The following is an 18,969-nucleotide window of genomic DNA, read 5'->3' on the forward strand; positions in this document are numbered from 1 at the left end:
TTTAAAATGCCATATTCTATAATCTTTGAAAAATATGAAGAATGCCTATCTAAAATATATCTACGCACATCTAGAAAATATTAACTAACATGACTACAAACTTGACTATTATTTATGATTATCCATCAACAACCTATATTTCCTAATTATACATTACATTTTAATAATGAACTACACAATCACAATACCTTAATCAATATCAGAAATACATATGCATATAACAAAATTGACCGTAAATCTCTATCAATAAAGCAAAATCTATACTAATGCAAATTATTCATACCTATATCATATCCCCCTTTAAATGTAAAAGAACATTTATAAACATTTTTTGGGAATATGGGAGCAGTTATTTCTCTCCAAACTTCTTCCTGCTGAATGGGGGCGTCATTAATTAGGTCTTTCATGGTATAACCTGTGTGCTAGTTTCATCTCAGTTGGCAGTTGAGCGAAGCAATTTTCTGAAGGTGTTCACACCAACCCTTCAGGAGGACGTGGTCCATCATACCAAATCGGAATAGAAGAAATGAACAGGGTTTCATCCTCTGTGAAAACAAAATAAGAAACTCCTTTCCAAAGCATCATGTCCTTAGATCCAAATTTCAAAGTCAAGGCATCAAAACATCTATGTTGGATTAGTTCAGCAGCATTTATAAATAAATATCTTTTGGCATCTGTTGCTCCTTCCTCAGCATTCAAACAATTCAAAGAGAGCATAATAGCATACAGTATCAAAATTCTCTGTCTATTTTCTATCTTTGTACAGCTTTGTTTTAACTTCTATTTCATTTATTTTTACTTTTAACTTTTTGCTTTTTGAGACAGGTTCTCTATATCTTTGACCTGAAGTAACTCTGTAGACCAGGCTGTCCTTGAACTCTCAGAGATCTGCCTGTCTCTGCCTCCCAGGCATTCGGGATTAAAGGTGTATGCTACTATACCATGAACTCATAGAGATCTGTTTGTCTCTGCCTTCTAGGCACTGGGATTAAAGGCATGTGCTACCACACCTTGAAGTCACAGAGGTCAATCTCCCTCTGCCTCCCAAGTGTTGGGATTAAAGGTGTGTACTACCACACCCAACTACTCTCTTTCTTCCTTATTTTTGTTTTTTACTTTAAGAATTTTAACTTTTAGTCTGCATATATTTTTAACACACAGTAAACCATTTAGAAATTTTCTTTGTCTTTGACGTTCTCTTTACTGTATATCTCTCTTTTTCTGACCACAAGAGCCTTTAAATTACTGAGCAATATGGGTGGGATTAAAGCCGTGGCTTTGCCAGCTAGATCCAGTCCATTCTTTAGCTTTCCAGCCTCATGGCGGATATACAGGCTTCAGCCATGTTTATAGCCACAACTCTATGGCGTTTCAAGGTCCCTGCCAGCCAGCGAGCTACAACAGATAACATTCAAGTCCTCTCTCGGTAGCCGGCCCTCATGCCTCAAACAGTCAGAGTGTGTCCTGGCAGGATGGCCCAGAAAGCAGGCATTTTTAAACGGCGCAGCTTTTTTCCTGCTACGGCTGAAAACCGAAAAGCATGCGTTCAGCTTTTCGTCAACACCATTTAAGTGTTTTGTGGCAGGACCTCTTAATGAGCTGCAGGGTTTTGCAGCTAAAGCTGAGTCAGGAAGCTTCTCTTAGATGAGAGCGCTTGCTTGCCTCTAGCAAGCAGAGTGCCACAAATGCTTTAAAGCCAGAGTTCACGCTGGCAGCACAGCCCCAAGACAGACGCTGCGCTTTAAAATGACACAGCGTTTTTTCTGCTGCTGTTGCCGAATCAGGAAATCTCTCTACAGCACGCCACCAACAAACAGCAAAAATCTGTGTTAAACTCTCTCTCCCTTATTTTTAAGCCTTCTCAGGTTTTTAAGTGGATTTAGTCCATCACGTCCGGGCGCCATCTGTAGTAATAAGGGCGGCGGGGCTGCGTCCCCATTACCCCGGCTGCCTGGCTAGCTTATGCCCGAAATAACAGCACACGAACTGTATTCATTTAATCACTGCTTGGCCCATTTCTATCTAGCCTCTTCTAGGCTAGCTCTCGCACCTGGACTAGCCCATTTCTAATAATCTGCTGTAGCCCACGAGCTGCGCTTACCAGGAAGATTCTATCCTATGTCCATCCTGGGTCGGAGCTTCATCGCGTGCATCTGCCTGGGAGCTGGGAGCATGGCGTCTCTCTGAGGCGTCTGCTCCCAAGATGAGAGCTGTGGAGTCTGAGCTCACGTCCTCTTCCTCCCAGCGTTCTGTTCTGTTACTCCTCCCACCTATCTTCTAACCAATGGGGGCCAAGCAGTTTCTTTTTATTTAACCAATGACCTTCCTCCATCAACTGCATTAGATAATAAAGAATTTACAGAATTTGTGCAAATAATCAGTAAGCCAAAGCTTAAACTCATCAAGACATATCCTTTTACTATATTATGAGATAGAGCAGAAAAATTGGGTGGAGTAGACTGATGAAAAAATCAAAAGTCAAACTATTTGCAGGGGGCTAGGAAATATGGTCAAGTTATAGATAGTGCTCCAGAGCTGAAGACAAAACCACTTCCCCCTCACTCAAATGCCACTGACCCAAGGATGCATTTAAATTTCATCAAAGAGAAAAAAGAAATTTCATGAGGCACAGATGTAAGATATTCTGAGACCCTTTACCATAGGAAAACCAATATGAATTTCAAACAGCAAGCTTTGATGATTCCACATGATTCATGTATGCAAAAAGCTATTCCTATTCCTAAAATTCACTCACAGATCATATTTTATCATAGGATAATGTTCTCATTTAAATGAACAAATGAGCTCCTAATAGAATGTTGAACAATTTAATCCCCACTATTAAAATTGTGCAAACTGCTGCACAGTGAATGTATTTACTAAAGTCTTTAAAAAATCTGCCTATAATATGTACCAAGAGCTAGTCTAACTGATACAAGATGGGAAAACACTCAACACCTTTATTTGTATGAAGGTTAAATGCTAGCATAGAAAGAGCTTCCATTGGCAACAAAGTACATACTTTTGCATAAGGATAATTGTGAATTTGACCTAAGGGCAAGGTGTTTCTTTTATATTCAAGAATCTACTGGGCACAATTTTTACTTGATAGGTCATCTTCCAAAAGTGAATCCATATCACCAACAAAAAAACCAAGAGTGTTGAAAATAAAAAGTCTTGACTGCATACATATTTATTTGCTCATTCAAACAACTTTATTTAATCGGCATTATTGCCCAGTAGTAAAATTACAAAGGATTTTAAATGATTGGTTAATACAACATCTTCACTGGAAACATAGCTACCACTCTACAGGTGTAGTGCGATTGAATGCTGTCTACCACAACCACATTAACAATATCGTTTAATGCAGGTATATAAACAGGAAGAGTATGGAGAGAATCCAGGGTAAAAAAGATGAAGTCATCTACCACGCCAGTTCTTCCATTAATACTGGTCACACAGACCTATGAAGAGAAATGAAGACACTGAGTATGGAGAAGCAGAGCCCACCACAGATGACCCTCAACAACCCCTTGGCTCTCATCAGCAGGTCCCTTGGCCCATCACTGATTCTCATCCTAGACACACAGGGAATACCTGGAAACTGTATCGACACATTCTATTCCTGTGTGATGAGAAGACATGTCCCTCAAGCTACCCAAGGTGGCCCCACACTCTATCTCCCGTGTGATGAGAGGATGTGCCATTCGTGTTAACCAATATGGTCACACAGTATACCACCCTGACTTTACATCTAATTCTCAGGCTGTACCGACCATGGTCTTACCCACCTTTATCAGCAGGCTGAACACCTCAAACCCAGTGCACTCAACGTTTACGCACAATTGCCTCACAGTCAAGGTGCTTTCTAACTGCTGTTCACAGAACATCCTAACGTCAAGTAAAGCACACAGCCTAGGAATTAAGTATGTGTATATTCTACATTATTTTCTATTAGTTCTTTTTCAATTTATGAACATGTCTTATGTGGGATTTCCCTCTGTATGCTGTGAATGTGTTTTATTACCATTGGTTAATAAAGAAGCTGCCTTGGCCCTATGAAAAGAATAGGGCGAGGTGGGAATTCCAAGCAGAGAGAGAGAGAGAGTAGAAAAGAAGGTGGAGTTAGGGAGATAACATGTAGCTGCCAAAGGAGACAGATGCTGAAACTTTACCCGGTAAGCCACAGCCTTGTGGCAATTCTACACAGAATAATAGAAATGGGTTAACTTAAAATGTAAAAATTAGTTAATAAGAAGCCTGAGCTAATAGGCTGAGCAGTGTTTTAATGAATACAGTTTCTGTGTGATTATTTCAGGTCTGAGCAGCCAGTAAACGAATGAGCAGTCTCTGACTACAAATGTCTACTTTGGCAAGGATATACTGCCAAACAAAATTCTGGGCAAGAAAGTAATCAGGAATGAAGGATAGGCAGCTACCTACCCATGACAAGGGCAACATGGACACAAATTACCTCACTGATCCTCTGGGAGTTGAGGGGGCTCACAGTGTGGATGTTCATGTTTGAATTGCCCGGCTTCAAGGAATAATCAATCAGCAGAAAGTCTCCTTTGTAAGGCATAAATTCTAAAACAGCCAAGAAAATTAAAAGTGTAAATATTATTGTACTCACATCATGTCACATTACTTAAGGCCCTATGTCACTGTAATAGGATGACCAACATTTCCTGAATGTAAAGTCACTTTTCCAAATGCTTAGACAGATATCTCTAATTCTTCCTACAGAAAGGAAGCTTAAAGCCCTTTAAACACTGGTTCATCTTCAATGATTTATTCATTAGACATGGATATTAGACATGGATTTATTCATCAGACATGAATAACTAGCAACTGTGTGTCTCAGAGTGAAATTTATGGCTAGGAACACTGGATTTCTTGATCAAGTGGCCATTTTGATATCACCTTGGGGATGGCAGCCGGGTACATGGTAGATCATGTGTGTGAACCTTGGTACCTGGGCTAGGGACAAAATATGAGAACTTATCTGTCGAATATTGAGGAAAGAGTACACAAAAAGAAAGAGACCTATCTGCACCTTTGCTTTAAGGTGATGAAAGTATTTTCCAGATAAATCTCTGACTTGTGTAATGCTATCATTGACTAGATTTTACATGTATCCTGATGTAGCGGCACAAAGATTATGATCCCAGCACTCAGAAGGGGAAGGTGGCTCCTAAGGTTATGAACAATTCTCAGATACACAGTGAGTTTCAGGTAACTTAGAGAAACCTTATGTGAAAAAACAAAACACTCAAAGAAATCAATTAAGTAGTGAAAGCCACATGGATGATGGCATTCTCAGGGGACAGGATCACTAGGTGCTATTTAAAAGAGTTCCCGTTTCCCTTTACTGTGCCTTACTTTCAATTTCAAAGATATTTCCCACACTCTTGATTTATGTTTTTAAAAACTATCAATCTTACCTCCAGAAAAGAGCTGGGCAGGGATAGAAGTTTCCTTGCTGATATAGATGTTGTCCCGTGATACCGAGGTGACACACATAATACAAAGTTCTCTGTCAAGCTCTGATGGCTTAGTATCACAATCGCAATTAGTCATAATTTTCACCTATAAGAGAAGGAGACAGTGGCTGAAGATAAAATAAAAATTGCAGGCAGGAGTTTGTTTGCTTACCAAGGATTAACCACAAAAACAACAGCACTTTAATGAGTTGACCTAACACAGTTGGAAGGGTGCTTGCAGGACATAGGACCCCTTGTTAGAGACAATGGACTTCATTAGCCTTCCCAAAATAGCCCTCCTGTAGCAGAAATCTTTTAATCTGTTCTCAGACTTAAACCATATGTTTCCCGTTAAAGATATACCATGGACCTGAGATGATGGCATCAATTATGTCTGTGCTTGCTCCATGGATTGGCAAGGACCTTGCAAATGTGAATTTGACACCTGTGTTTAATGCTCTCACAAACCTACCTTCTGACCTTAGAAAAACAGTGCTCTTACTTTCTAGGATCTCAAAATTCAAGAGTCAAATATATATATATATATAGTTTAGAAGTAGTTTTCAAATATTTGAAAACTACTTCTAAACAAGTCATAGTCACAGTTGTAACTGAAATTAGAAAACAATTTTGCACATTTACACAAAAAACAGTTTAGACTGAGTGACACTGGTGGGGTAATTTGAGGAAATGGGCTTTGCGGTGTATGCAAAGGAAGAGAAATGGGTTCCCTGGGAGATGGGAGTGGAGCAGAATAAAGTTGACAGAGAAGAAAGAGTAGACAATTTTGGAGACCGAGGAAGGAAAGCATGTTATTCCCTCTCTGGACCTGAGTGCAGGAGCAGGAGATGAAGTGGGAGAGATAGCCCCCCAGAAGAGATTGCATAGACAAGGAGTGCTAGGGCTCCATTTACGTATGTGTGAAATAACACTAATACTCTGACTCTTCAAGGATTATGACCCTTACTGGAGGTAGTTTTCCTTTGAAAATTTCTTCAGTAAACAAAATATGAGCATTTTCTGTACAATAAGAGAATAGTCACATGAGCACGCAGCAGAAAAACATCTCCCACAAGCCATACTGGATAATTTTCATTACCCAGAAACAGTGACTGGCTACTAGTTTGAAAATCAAAACTGAACATTGTGCAAGCTATTAAAATATCTCATAAAGACACACCAGAGAGTGGCTGAAAGTGCATCTAGAATCACAAGGGACACACGCATAATAATTAGTGGGCTATGTTTCTCATCATGTGATTCTTTGGATGTACTCATTATGATACTTATTGTTCTAAGCTCCTGATGGAAACTGGAGACACAGACATCAAAGGCTGTTGAATGTCTTTTCAAAACCTAAATAATTGCTGCTGCTACTTCCCACTCACTGTACAGATGGGATGGTCCTTTGTCCTTTCTCAAGGATCCTTTGCACTGAGGAGAGAAGAAATTGGTTCCTATCTGACTATTTACCACCAGTTCTGTCAGTATGCAGGTGGGTGTGCATCACGAATTCTGAGCAATGTGCATTCTGACTCTCCACTAGCCCACAGACATATTGGATCTTTAATAACTTCCAAGTTCTCCTGGAAAACTTGTATTCTCCCAGTTCTCAATTTTTTTCACGATAGAAACACCACTAACAATCATAGCAAAGAAGTCAGATAGATTCTTAGACTTGTAAAGAAAAATCCTAAGATGCTCTTGGTCCCGACAACCAAATGGGGTAGAGTGGATGGTCCAATTCATGGTACAGGACCACTTGAAAGCCAATTAGAAAGCAAGGTCTGTGTCTTCCTTTAGCACCCTTAAGTCAAATTCAGGATGGCTGAAGTTTACATGCTGATATATGCATAGAGCGCTGAAAGAAATAAGTGAATGTAGGCAGTATACTGCCTAAGGGAGTTTGAGGCTGCCCAAGGGTTCATAATCAATGTGAGGACATTGCACAGGGCAAGACTCTGCCGTATAAAACTGAAATGAACAAATAAATAAAGCAGAATATCATTTATCAGAGTGACTGTTTAAAACAAGGCCTTATATTGTCTCCTTTGATGAGCTGAACATATAATGCAAACCAGTCTTTCCTTGAACTCAAAGACATTCCATCTGCCTCTGCCCAAATATGAGAACAAGCCTATTAAACTTACTCTGTGTCTACATTAGTGTCTGTCTTAATCCAAGGGAGAAAAAAAAATTGAAGTAGGTTAAGACACACTGGGTAAACTCAGCCATACCTTGACTGCTTTCAGTATATGAGTTGTTTCGTCTTCTTCCACAAGAGCAATGACCCTTCTTCCAATGCTCACAGGCATGTTGTCAATGACCACGCTGATATGGAAAAAGATGGTTTCATTAATCCAGCCGTAGTCGGGGCAGAGATGGGTCACAATTCCTCTGACAGACTTCAGCTTGAAGTTATCTATGAGACAGGTAAACCAAGGTCACACTGGCTCCCATCAAATACAAGCGACACACAAGTCCTACTCTGACCAGCTGTGCAGATGTGAGCACATATTGTCACTTCTCTGAACACAGTAACCATTTCTGCTCCCTAAGGTTGTGACTACCGAATGACACCTCCATGGCATCTGTGGGTGACCTGTCCCAGAGAGCACAAGTGCAGCAGTGCTCATCTTCCCTGCTCAGGAAACTCTGGAAACCCCCACTATTACTAGGGCAAGCCTGCCTCATCACCAGCAGCAAATGCATAGCCCTGGCTCTAAACTCTGACAGAGCATTAAAAGGTCTGAGCAGATGTAAGGACATGTTTCCAAATTGCCTTTTATTGGTCACAAGCACGATGGGTAAGTAATGTTTGGGGATCTGGCTCCAGTATCCTGCTGGGACAACCGGCCACCTATCTTCATGGTACCCTCCCTATGACTGACTCCGCCCCCTGGCATCAGATAGTGTGTACTTGGGAAACAAGGCCACATTCACTCTCAACGTGAGATGCGCCCCTTCACTGAGGACTACACAGAGGCATCTTGCCTGGGAAAGGCAGAGACAGTACAGCCCACAAAGACTCGTGTCACGTGTCCTTTGAGTTCATCCAAACAGCTTCCTGCCTTGGCACACCAACGGAACTTAGGGAGAGTTCACTGTTCGCCTAACCGCTTGGCAACTTAAGGACCCTCAGACTTAACCGCCACTCTGCATGGCGGCCGGTCCCTCCCCGCTATTCAAGCCCCACAGAACCTCATGGTGGAGAAGACCCTTTCTGAGGAGTCTTCTTAGGTGGGGGATACGGGGAGAACGACTCTCAGAGCCAAAGGATTACCTTGAATCTGGAGTTTTCCATCAGATTCTGCCCGCCTCCAAAAGAAATTTAAAATACCGCGCAGAATTCTCTGCATAGTTGCCACCGGCCTGGGCAACCCAGCGGCTTTCTGATGAGGCTTGAGATCTCCTGACCCACAGGTTTGCTTCCTCGGCCTCCCTGAGTTGGTAGCTAACAGCTAACCACCAACTTGAGGAGAGCCTCGGACAGGGTCCCTCCTCTGCTGCTTCCAGGTTCCTGTGTGTGCCCTCTCCAGGGAGACTGCACGAGGTCACTAATGTCCAGCCAATGAGACGCAAGGCTTTGTTGACGTCACGGCTATACATAACGACTGATGGTGAGCTGGGAAATTTAGCCCCGCCCCCCACACAAGAGAACCAATAGAAAAGTCTATGGAAATTTCAAAAGTTGGCCCTTAGTACGGGTACCCGGAGTGTGTGGCTACCTATTTAGCGTTTCTGCTTTGTACGCTTTCAGGTTCATTTGGACTTTTTGGCTTTGGCGGGGTTTTTTCGTTGTTTTTTTAAAGTTCTTTGGGTGAGAATTTATTGATTTGAGATGGTTCCTTCTTATTATTGTAAGCACTTAAGTTTAAACATCCCTTGGCTCACTTTTTATCACTCCATTCCATATATTTTGACATAACATAACTTCTTTCAACACTAAGTGTACCAAAACTTCCTTTGATGTGCTTGTCATTAGATAGGTTATAACTGTATCCTTAATTTCCTTTTCATTTTTTATTCCTTTGTTTGGATTCTTCTTTTCCTTTAGATTCCATTTCTCAGATTGTTTCTTGCCTTTTGTCCATTAAATTTTTAATTGAATATAGATCACCTATTATCTTACATTAGAACAGTGAGAATCTTATTTGAATATTTTATTTTATCAGACAATTGCCCGGATTTAGTTTACCATGCAGGGTCTTTATTTCTTTCACTGAAAATTCTTTCAGTATAAGACAGATGATTCTTTGTCCCCTTTGATATTAATTTGATTTTTGGATTTTCTGATTCTGCTGGCTGCCTTTGAATCTTAGCTGGCACTATTTAAATGAATGGAAGATAGTTCTACAGCACAGTGTATCTCTCATTAGGAATGAAGGAATATCATACCCATTGAGTTAAAGAGATTTCATAGGGCTGATAAAATGCTGTAATGGTTTCTTTATTCAAGTTCTTCCTCTTTCCCCCCAATATCTCATGTATAAAAGAAGGGATTATAACGATTGTGACATTAAAGAAGCTTCTAGCTCATTACCTGGAGTGTGTCTGGGTCTTTCATGCAATTATGCTTATATACATTTGTTTCTGTCATTCACACTTGGACAGAGTCCCCACGCCAGTATGAAGAACACATACCTCTCCCGGCTGCTCACTCTGGACAGATCCTTACTGATGCACTATGCAAGTTATGTTTTTTGGCCTGATGTAATCAGAAGTTTTCCTATTCAGGACAGGAAAAGCAGTAAGTCTACCTGAACAGACTTCTCTTGTTATTTTGAAAGTGGAAAACCTGAGTCTGAATCGTGCTTTTTTGAAAATTCCTGAACTAGGCATTTTGCCTGAATACAGAATGTGCTGCACACTGCTTGACAGATGACCACAGTCTTGTCCCTGATGACAAGAAATCCTGGCCATTCATCTCCCTATGGTAAAAATCATTAAGAAGGGGTCAGATAGTTGGCTCTGAAGATGAGAGTACTTGCTCATCCACGTGGTGGCTCACAATGATCCATAATCTCCATATGCCATCTGCTTCTCCACAGGTACCTGCTATATGTGGTGCACATAAGTACAAGCAGGCAAAAAAACCTACACAAAAATTAAATTATTATTTAAACGAGAAAATGATCAAACAGGAATTTATCCAAAAGCACATACAAAGAAATAAACACAAGAAAACAAGAAAATATGCTCTATAGTTTTATATATACATATATATATATATATGGCAAGTAAAAACCAAAGCACAGTAAGAAATATTGATAATATTCAATAATTAGCTGAGCATCGTAGCACAGACCTAAAATTCCAGTGCTTGGATGGTAGAGGGAGGAGGATCAGGAGTTCAAGCCCACTTTAGCTATATAGAAAGTTTAAAAGCCTCTTTCAAATGTACAGAAAAAGAATGTGTGCTGAAGAGATGGCTCAATGGTTAGGAGAATTTACTTGCTCTTACAGAGGACCAGGTTCAGTTCCCAGAATCCAAGGGCTAGTGTAGTGATACTTTGTGATCTAACAAGGCAGAAGATGAGATGCAGATGCAGATGGGTCTCTGTGAGCTCAAGGCTACCCTGGGGTACACAAGATTAATCTAGTCTTAAAGAGAATTAGAGCCAGGCAGTGGTGGCTTTTAATCCCAATACTTGGGAGTCACACACATTTAACCCCAGCACTTGGAAGTCACACATGTTTAACCCCAGCACTAGGGAGGTGGAGACAGGAAGGTATATGGCTGGGCTGAGAGAGGAATATGAGGAAGGAGGAGACAGGAGCTTGGATGCAGTCTGAGGTTTCGTTGAGATAGCAGGCAGTCTGAGGATTTGTAGAGATAGGGTTGACCCTTGGTCTGAGCATTGGTAGAGGTCAGAACTCTCTAGTGGCTGACTGTTCTGCTTCTCTGATCTTTCAGCTTTCGCCCCCTAACATCTGCCTCTGGGTTTTTATTATTAAGAACAGTTAGAATTTGTGCTACAGGGTAGTTCACAACCACCTGTGACTTCAGTTACAGGGGGATCTGATGCAGTCTTCTGACTTCTTTGGGCAAGTATATGATACACATACATACATGCAGGCAAAACATTCATACACATAAAATTACTAGACAAATATGTTAAATAATGAGAAAATGTACCATATATCTCAAAAAGCTAGAAAACAGGGCTACTGGTGAAAGACAGCTGAATTTAGATTGTCTGCTCTATGAGCCCCATTTTCTAAACAAAATCTTTTGTAAGCTAAAGATTAGGCCGAAGCAGACAACATTTGTGTTTTGTATAAAACCCTGTCTCAGTGTCGATGGCTGGGACAAACACCATGACCAAAAGCAACTCGAGGAAGAAAGGGCTTTTATCAGTTTACAACTCTCTGGTTGTACTCCATCACTGAGGGAAATCAGGACAGCAACTCAAGAAGGGCAAGAACCTAGAGACAGGAACCACAGCAGAGGCCATGAAGGAACATTGCTTACTGTCTTGCTGTCCTTCTGGAAAACAGAATTTGGCAGAAAATACAAAAATAAAATCAAAACTGAAGACCTAAATCCATGCTTTGAAATCTGCCATTGATAACATATATAACCCAGTGGAAATCAAGTTCTACATTGCAATTTAAAAAATTATATGTTTATTTTTACTGTATGAATATTTTTCTTGTATCTATCTCTGTTTGCCATGCATGTACCTGGTCCCTGTGGAGGTCAGAAGAGGGCATCAGATCCCCTGGAACAGGAGGAACACGTGACTGTGAGCCACTGTATGGGCGCTGGGAATCAAATTTAGGTCCTCTGTAAGAGCAGTCACTGCTCTTAACCTCTGAGCCATCTCTCCTCTCCAACTGTTATGGATTTGTTGCAGGTTCCCAGCAGCTTGCTGCAGGGTCGAGACCAGCGGCAGGTCCACAAACCAAGGTGGCTGCTCCCCTGGGCGTCCCCGGAGGCTAGCCATGTGGGCAGCAGGTGGGCAAGGGGCAGCCAGATAGACACACCATGCAAATGGTTTTGCTGCAAGCTGCTGGGGTCCCAAAAGCGGCCAGTCCCAAGCAAGGACAGTGCACGAGACCACACAGCAGGTCTCTATGTGACTGCAGTGGGCAGGCCAGAGAGACTGATAAACATACCATGTAAAGTAAAGTTAGATATTTATTAGGTGGGTCATGGAGGGGAAGGAAAAGGGGGAGAAGGGGAAAGAAAGAGAGAGAGAGAGAGAGAGAGAGACAGACAGACAGACAGACAGACAGAGAAGGGAAGAGGGAGGGAACCAAAAAAAGCCAAGATGGTGAGGAAGGGAGAGAGGCTGCAGGGAGTGGGCGTGACTTGTCTCTTAAAGAGACAGCATTACATTCCCACCTCTTTTTATGATAAAAAGCAGGTGATTAGGCACCACAGGTGGAAGGAATTGGGGCAGCAGATTCTTAAGACTTCTTGTTTATTTGTGGGTGTCGTCTTTGGGGGGGGGGGAACCTGAGAAGGCTGGGTGCTGGCCACATCCTGGCACAGCTGGTCTCTTTGATCCTGTCTTGTGATTGTGGTATGGAAATGTCTGGTGTCTCTTATACCTGGTTAAGGTATTGGCGGAACAGAGGACAAAGTTAAATTAAGGGAAAAAAAATTAGGACCAGGGAATTGAGGGGGATATATCTGTCTTGTTTAAGGTGGATCCTTCAATTCGGCTCCCTGGAACTCATAAGAATTCTTTGGGTTTGTGAAAACAGAAGTTTTAGACATATGCATTGTATAAACAGTAGCGTATTTATGTTATAATGACTGTGACAGATATTTTTGCACAATGAAAAGTATTTCTAAGACTATGGAAGGAAGCATGAGAGATATTTGACCTGACATTTGTTTGGTGAGGTTGTCCTTTTTTTAACTGGCAAAACCTTTCAGCTATCAAACTGCATCAGAGATCTTTGAGAAGGACAAAATTTTACTTGAGTTATTAATTAAAAAATGGCAGAGAACTTACTTGGTTGGCACCCAAAGTTACTCTTTAGGGTCATCCATGGTCGCTGAAGGTTGCATTTGCCTTTTGCTGTTTAGCACAGGGCCTGCCAGGCTCCAGAAGATCCTGTGGGCTGAGAAATCTGTAAGAAGACAAGCCTACCATGACCTGAGCAGCTAGGCTGTTGATTCCAGCAATTCTGTCCACATCTGGAGATCTTCAGTTTAGATGAAAGGCAGTTTTTCCCAATGGTCAGTGCTCGGCAGTTGAAACGAACTGTGGATGGACATTGTTGTGTGTCCATTTGTCTTCTGTCTTCTTTGGAAGAAGCAGAGTGCTGTTGCCAGAAGCCAAACTGTCTTTTTGTTATGAAAAGTTTAATGATTAAATATTTAAATATCACATTCCTCAGATCTCTTAGCAGTTGAGGGCTGTTTATTAGGTATAATTACAGTATAGAATCCACCTGGAGAACTGCGTCTGAGCTTGATGCATTGGCTCTTAACGGGTAATATTTACACTCATAAAAAGGCAGAAAGCAGAAAAAACTGCTTGCAATAGAAGGTTAATGGCAGAACTGACAACAGAAGAGAACAACTTAATATATTTTAAATAAGGGTTGGATTAAATATAAGGTATTTTTTGTGAGATACTTAAAAGTAGATACCAGTTTAAAACATGAGACTCATTATTTTTGTAGTCTGAAATGAGATGTAATGAAAAATTATAACATTAAGTATAGGTGTATTTAAGTTACATGTATGATTACACACAGAGAGAGTGAACAGGAATTGGGCAAAGTGGATGCTCTTGGTGGACCCTACCAAAGGCAAGCCACTGTGCAAAACATATGTAACAAAGTCAACAAGGGGAATTTAGTGAAAAAAAAATAAGTAAACCGGGGAACAAGACAGGACATGCTTTAGTAAAGACGGGAGAACTTGGTCACCTGACCTGGCTTAGCCAGGATGGTAGTGAAGTCACCTGACCCCACTCAAAATGGCAGCAGCCACATGTTGCATGGAAAAGTCAAAATTTTTGAGCTGCAGGGATTTTAAGCTTAATAACAGAGACCTAGAAGTGTGATTCACCCCGTGGCTGAGCCACCATGCCACAAGCCGCAGAGGGGAGCAAAAGGCTGGAACCAAAAAAGCTGCACCATGCCATGGCTGGAACTGAAAAAGCCAGCTGGAATTTAAAAAACCCTGGGGACTGACATGGATAGCTTGCTACCCATAGCTAAAATTGTGAAAACCTGTGAAATGGCGACACCACAAGGCCTATAACAGGGACGTCTCCCCCCATAGGTGGGATGCAAATCAGAGTGAACACTGAAGGACCTGTGAGCTGGGCATCCCCTGACCCCGGGTGGGGTGCTATGGCCTGGCTGGATCCCGTCGGGGTAACTCAGAAGGCAGAGAGGCCAAAGGCCGCTCCAAGCAGCCTTTTACAGTGAGGGGAAAAAAAGAAAAAAGAAGAAATGGGGAAAAAAGGAAGAATCTGAGGGACCCTGGGTCCCCAGTCAAATGCACCATACAGAGTGTGCAGTGTTAGAGTGGGCTGACTGACCTTGGGTCAGTCCAAACACAATTTTAGTTAAGGGAAGCAACCAGAGCAGAAGCGGGGGTAGACTCACCAATTGAAGCCTGGAAGCTGGTGGTGGGAGTAGGAAAAAACCCTGGTTCAGGATCCCAATCTCTAGAGAGGCCCTGGAGTGGAAGGGCCTATCCAAGTCACAGCACCAAATAGTATAGATTTGTTGCAGGTCCCTGGGAGCTTGCTGTAGGGTTGAGACCAGTGGCAGGTACACAAACAAAGGTGGCTGGTCCCCTGGGGATCCCTGGAGGCTAGCCATGTGGGCAGCAGGTGAGCAAGGGGCAGACAGATAGGCACACTACGTGGATGGGTTTGCTGCAAGCAACTGGGGTCCCAAAAGCGGGCAATCCGATGCAGGAACAGCACACGAGACCATGAAGCAGGTCTCCATGTGACTGCAGTGGGCTGTCAAGAGAGAGACATATAGGCACACCATGTAAAGTAAAGTTAGATATTTATTAGGTGGGTTGTGGAGCGAAAAGAAAAAGGGGAGAAGGGGAGAGAGGGAGAGAGAGGGGGAGGAAGGGGGAGGGAAGAGAGAAAGAGAAGGCAGAGAGAGGGGAACAAGAGAGAGCCACGATGGCAAGGGAGGGAGGGAGGCTGCAAAGAGTGAGCATGGCCTGTCTCTTAAAGAGACAGCATTACACCAGCCGCACAATTTTTTAATATGGCAAGAAAAAATATAACCGGAACCTACCTGCAAAGGGCCAAATTTATGTAAGAATAAATTAATGGTTAGAAAGGACTACCAGCAAAACAGAAAATGTTTAAAAAATTTTAAAGGAACATTGTTCTTGATTTATGGTGAGTTCTGACCAAGACTAATCTACCTCACTAAATAAAGCTAAGGATACGCATAAGGAAGGCAGCTCCAGCTTTCTGTCTGGAACTCAGGACGATGTAGCCTGTGCCAGTGCAGGGATCCTTCCAACCTATGCGCCTTATTCTTTTGTGTCTTCTGGGCAGAAAGGGCTATCCTTTACTGTAATCATCTGTTCTGTCCCTTTAAAAGACAAGCCACACCTACTCCCATCCCGCTTAAAACTTTAGCATCTTGCTTTTCTTCCCATCTCTCTGTCTCTCTGTCTCTCTGTCTCTCTCTCTCTCTCTGAGAGGCACCTCTCCTCTCTCTCTCTCTCTCTCTCTCTCTCTCTCTCTCTCTCTCTGTACCACCCTCCTCTCTCCATTTTTCCCTTCCCTTCCATAACCCACCTAATAAATTCAAACTTTATTCTATATGGTGTGTCTGTCTTTGCCCACCTTCTGCCCACATGGCTAGCTGCCAGGGACGCCAAGGAGACCAGACTACTTTGAAGACCTATGCATGGTCTTGCTCTCAGGCCCTTGAAAGGAAGCCCACAGAAATTTCTAATGATCATAACATTTACAAGATACTCAGGAGGAACAATTGGGATGTTCAGGGACTGAAGAAGGGTATCTTAGAACCTGGAACTGGTAAGCTACATATTCCCTAGACCAGCAACCATTTTCAGGGCTTCAATGACTTTCAGCAGGTCTCAAGACTCCATAGCATTAATTCTTTCCTGAACTGACTGCAAAACTGGAGGGTGAAGCTGGAAAGATGGCTTAGTTTAAAAGGCTTGGAGCAGTTATAGAGAACTTTAGTTTGGGTCCCAACTGGCTCTCACCGCCTGACACTACGTTCCAGTGGATCCTGCACCCTCTTCTGGCCTCCACAGGTACTGCATACATGCAATGTGCATATAAACAGGCATGCACATGCAAGCATGCACAAACAAGCATGGACACATTCATACATCCAAAGAAAAGGGAAAAAAAGGAAAAGCCAACCTAGATCATGAGTCCCGGTTCTTCCCGAAACCATAGAGACAACAGAGAGATCACTGGGTGTGGCCTCACGAAATACCCCGGAAACACAGCTCATTCCCCGCCCACCCAGAACCGCCCCTCCACGGGGAACCTTTTCTGGGCGGGCACCGTGAACGAGCACGAGAAGAGACATCACATCCGGAGAAAGCAGCCTCTGTGAAGTTGCCTCGACCCTTACGGTAGGAGACAAGCTGAGTTTCCCATTGGGGAGAGGATTCGGAGAACCTGTTGGCGGGTGGTGAGTGGGGCTCGACTGGTACACAATATTTTTCCATAGCCTTGCAGCAAGTTTGAGCACTGGAAAAAAATGGATTGCCAAAACGGGTGTTTTCGGGTGGACGTTTGAACTCCTTAATCTGCAACTACATTCAAATTTACAGGGAGTACGGGGTGCTTTGCTCGTTTTTCTTATCCACATTATTTTGTCGTTAAGGAGAAACCTTCAGGTACTCCGCAGTTTTCCTGGTAGAGAAGGGAGGGTGACTTGCATAGGCACATAGCTAGACGGGTCCTCCTGGAGGCTAGGTGACTGTAGCAGTCTGCATTTGATCCTTGCTGAAGACAGGTTCCGCTCGATAGAAAATAGAAGTGCAGAGAAAATAGTACATATCGAACCTTAATCAGCACCAGGGGATTAGGCCTACCGCATGGTTCATAAGACCGTTTTAAAAGATTTGTTTTATTTTTAATTCTGTGTGAGGGTATGTCCGTGTTGAGTATGCCCAGGGAAATCAGAGGCGCCAAATCCCTCTGGTGTTTGAATTACAAGGAGGTATTAGCCGCCGATGTGGTGGATGGAAGTGGAACTCGCTTGGGTGGGGTGCACTGGAAGAGCAGCAAGCGCTCATAATGGCTGAACCATCTCACCAGCCGCAACACACCATTTAAAAACAAAGAAAAAAGAGAAAGCGAATTTTCTCGCTAGCACGCGTGCACGCGCAGGCACGGACGCACGCACGAGGCACGAGCGTAGGCAGTTTCCCCCGCTTGTGACTTGGCGCCCATTCCTGCCTTAAAGGCTTGCTCCTCCCCCTTGCGCTGGATAATGTGTTTGCTCCTTCACATACTTGCTCCTAATCACAAATTTTGGACGGCAGTTCTCTGGGCTTTTTGTTTGTTTTTCTTTTCTTTCTTTCTTTTTCTGTTTCTCTGTGTAACAGTCCTAGCTGTCCTGGAACTCACTCTGTAGACCAGGCTGTCCTCGGGCTCACAGAGATCTGCCTGCCTCTGCCTCGCGAGTGCTGGGATTAAAGGCTTACACTGCCCCTCCCCGTGTCCCCCCCCCCAAGATTCCTTTGCTTTTGTGTGTCCCGCTGGGTCTTTTTCCAGCATCACTTGTTTTGTTCTTCAGAGATCCAGAATGGGACCCCTTGAAAATGAAATTTTCTTAGACAGCTCTGCGTCTGGTGCCATGCAATGCGGGCTTTAGGAATCGAACCTAGATCCTCCATGAAAACAGGAAGTGTTCTTAGATGCAGAGCCATCTCTGCAGGAGGAGCCCCTCCTGCCAAGTGGGTTCCAGGGATCTAACTCAAGCTGTGAGGTTTAGTGGAGAGCTCCTTGACCCGCTGAATCCATTGCCAGTCCCTCATAGGCCATTTTTTAAATTTTTAAAATTTTTTCATAGGTGCACGTTTGGGTCTCTCTGTATGGGGGGAGCAGGGCAGAGTGCCAGCAGAGTCCAGAGAATTGATTGAATTCTTGGATCTTATACAGGCTGCTGTGAGCTGTAGGGGTGCTGGGAACTGAACTAGTCTTCTCTATAAGAGCAATAATCACTCCCAACAGCTGAGCTACCTCAACAGCCTCCCCTGTGCCTTTTCCTTTTTGAAGAAGGGTCTCACTATGGAGCCCTGACTGTTCTGGAACTCAATATATAGCCTAGCTTAGCTTTGAACTCACAGAGATCTGTGCGCTTCTGCATCCCAGGGGCCCTGTGCCACCATGCCTGGGTTTTATAAGGTAATTTTAACAATCTCGTTTGTGATGTTTTCCCAAACTGGGACTACAGCTCTTTAACACACGACTTGATTATTCCTGTCAAAATTTCTGGGTGTTATCCAGAGACAGGAAGCAGAAGTAGGAGAATG

The 18,969-nt window shown here is 42.9% G+C and overlaps 1 protein-coding gene across 1 annotated transcript; it reads right to left on the reverse strand.

The window, feature by feature from the left end:
- Window positions 1-3,272: 3,272 nt before the first annotated feature.
- LOC121437386 (cancer/testis antigen 55-like) lies at window positions 3,273-8,845 on the reverse strand. The gene is made up of 5 exons (XM_041637272.1): window positions 8,770-8,845; window positions 7,724-7,908; window positions 5,448-5,592; window positions 4,478-4,590; window positions 3,273-3,467 (listed from the first exon to the last, which is right to left on the reverse strand). The coding sequence occupies exons 1-5, from the start codon at window positions 8,843-8,845 to the stop codon at window positions 3,273-3,275; spliced, it is 714 nt and encodes a 237-aa protein (XP_041493206.1).
- Between the last annotated feature and the right edge of the window lie 10,124 nt (window positions 8,846-18,969).

The sequence above is a fragment of the Microtus oregoni genome, unplaced genomic scaffold (assembly GCF_018167655.1).
Source record: "Microtus oregoni isolate MIOR12 unplaced genomic scaffold, Mior012 000052F_003, whole genome shotgun sequence".
Classification (NCBI taxonomy): domain Eukaryota; kingdom Metazoa; phylum Chordata; class Mammalia; order Rodentia; family Cricetidae; genus Microtus; species Microtus oregoni.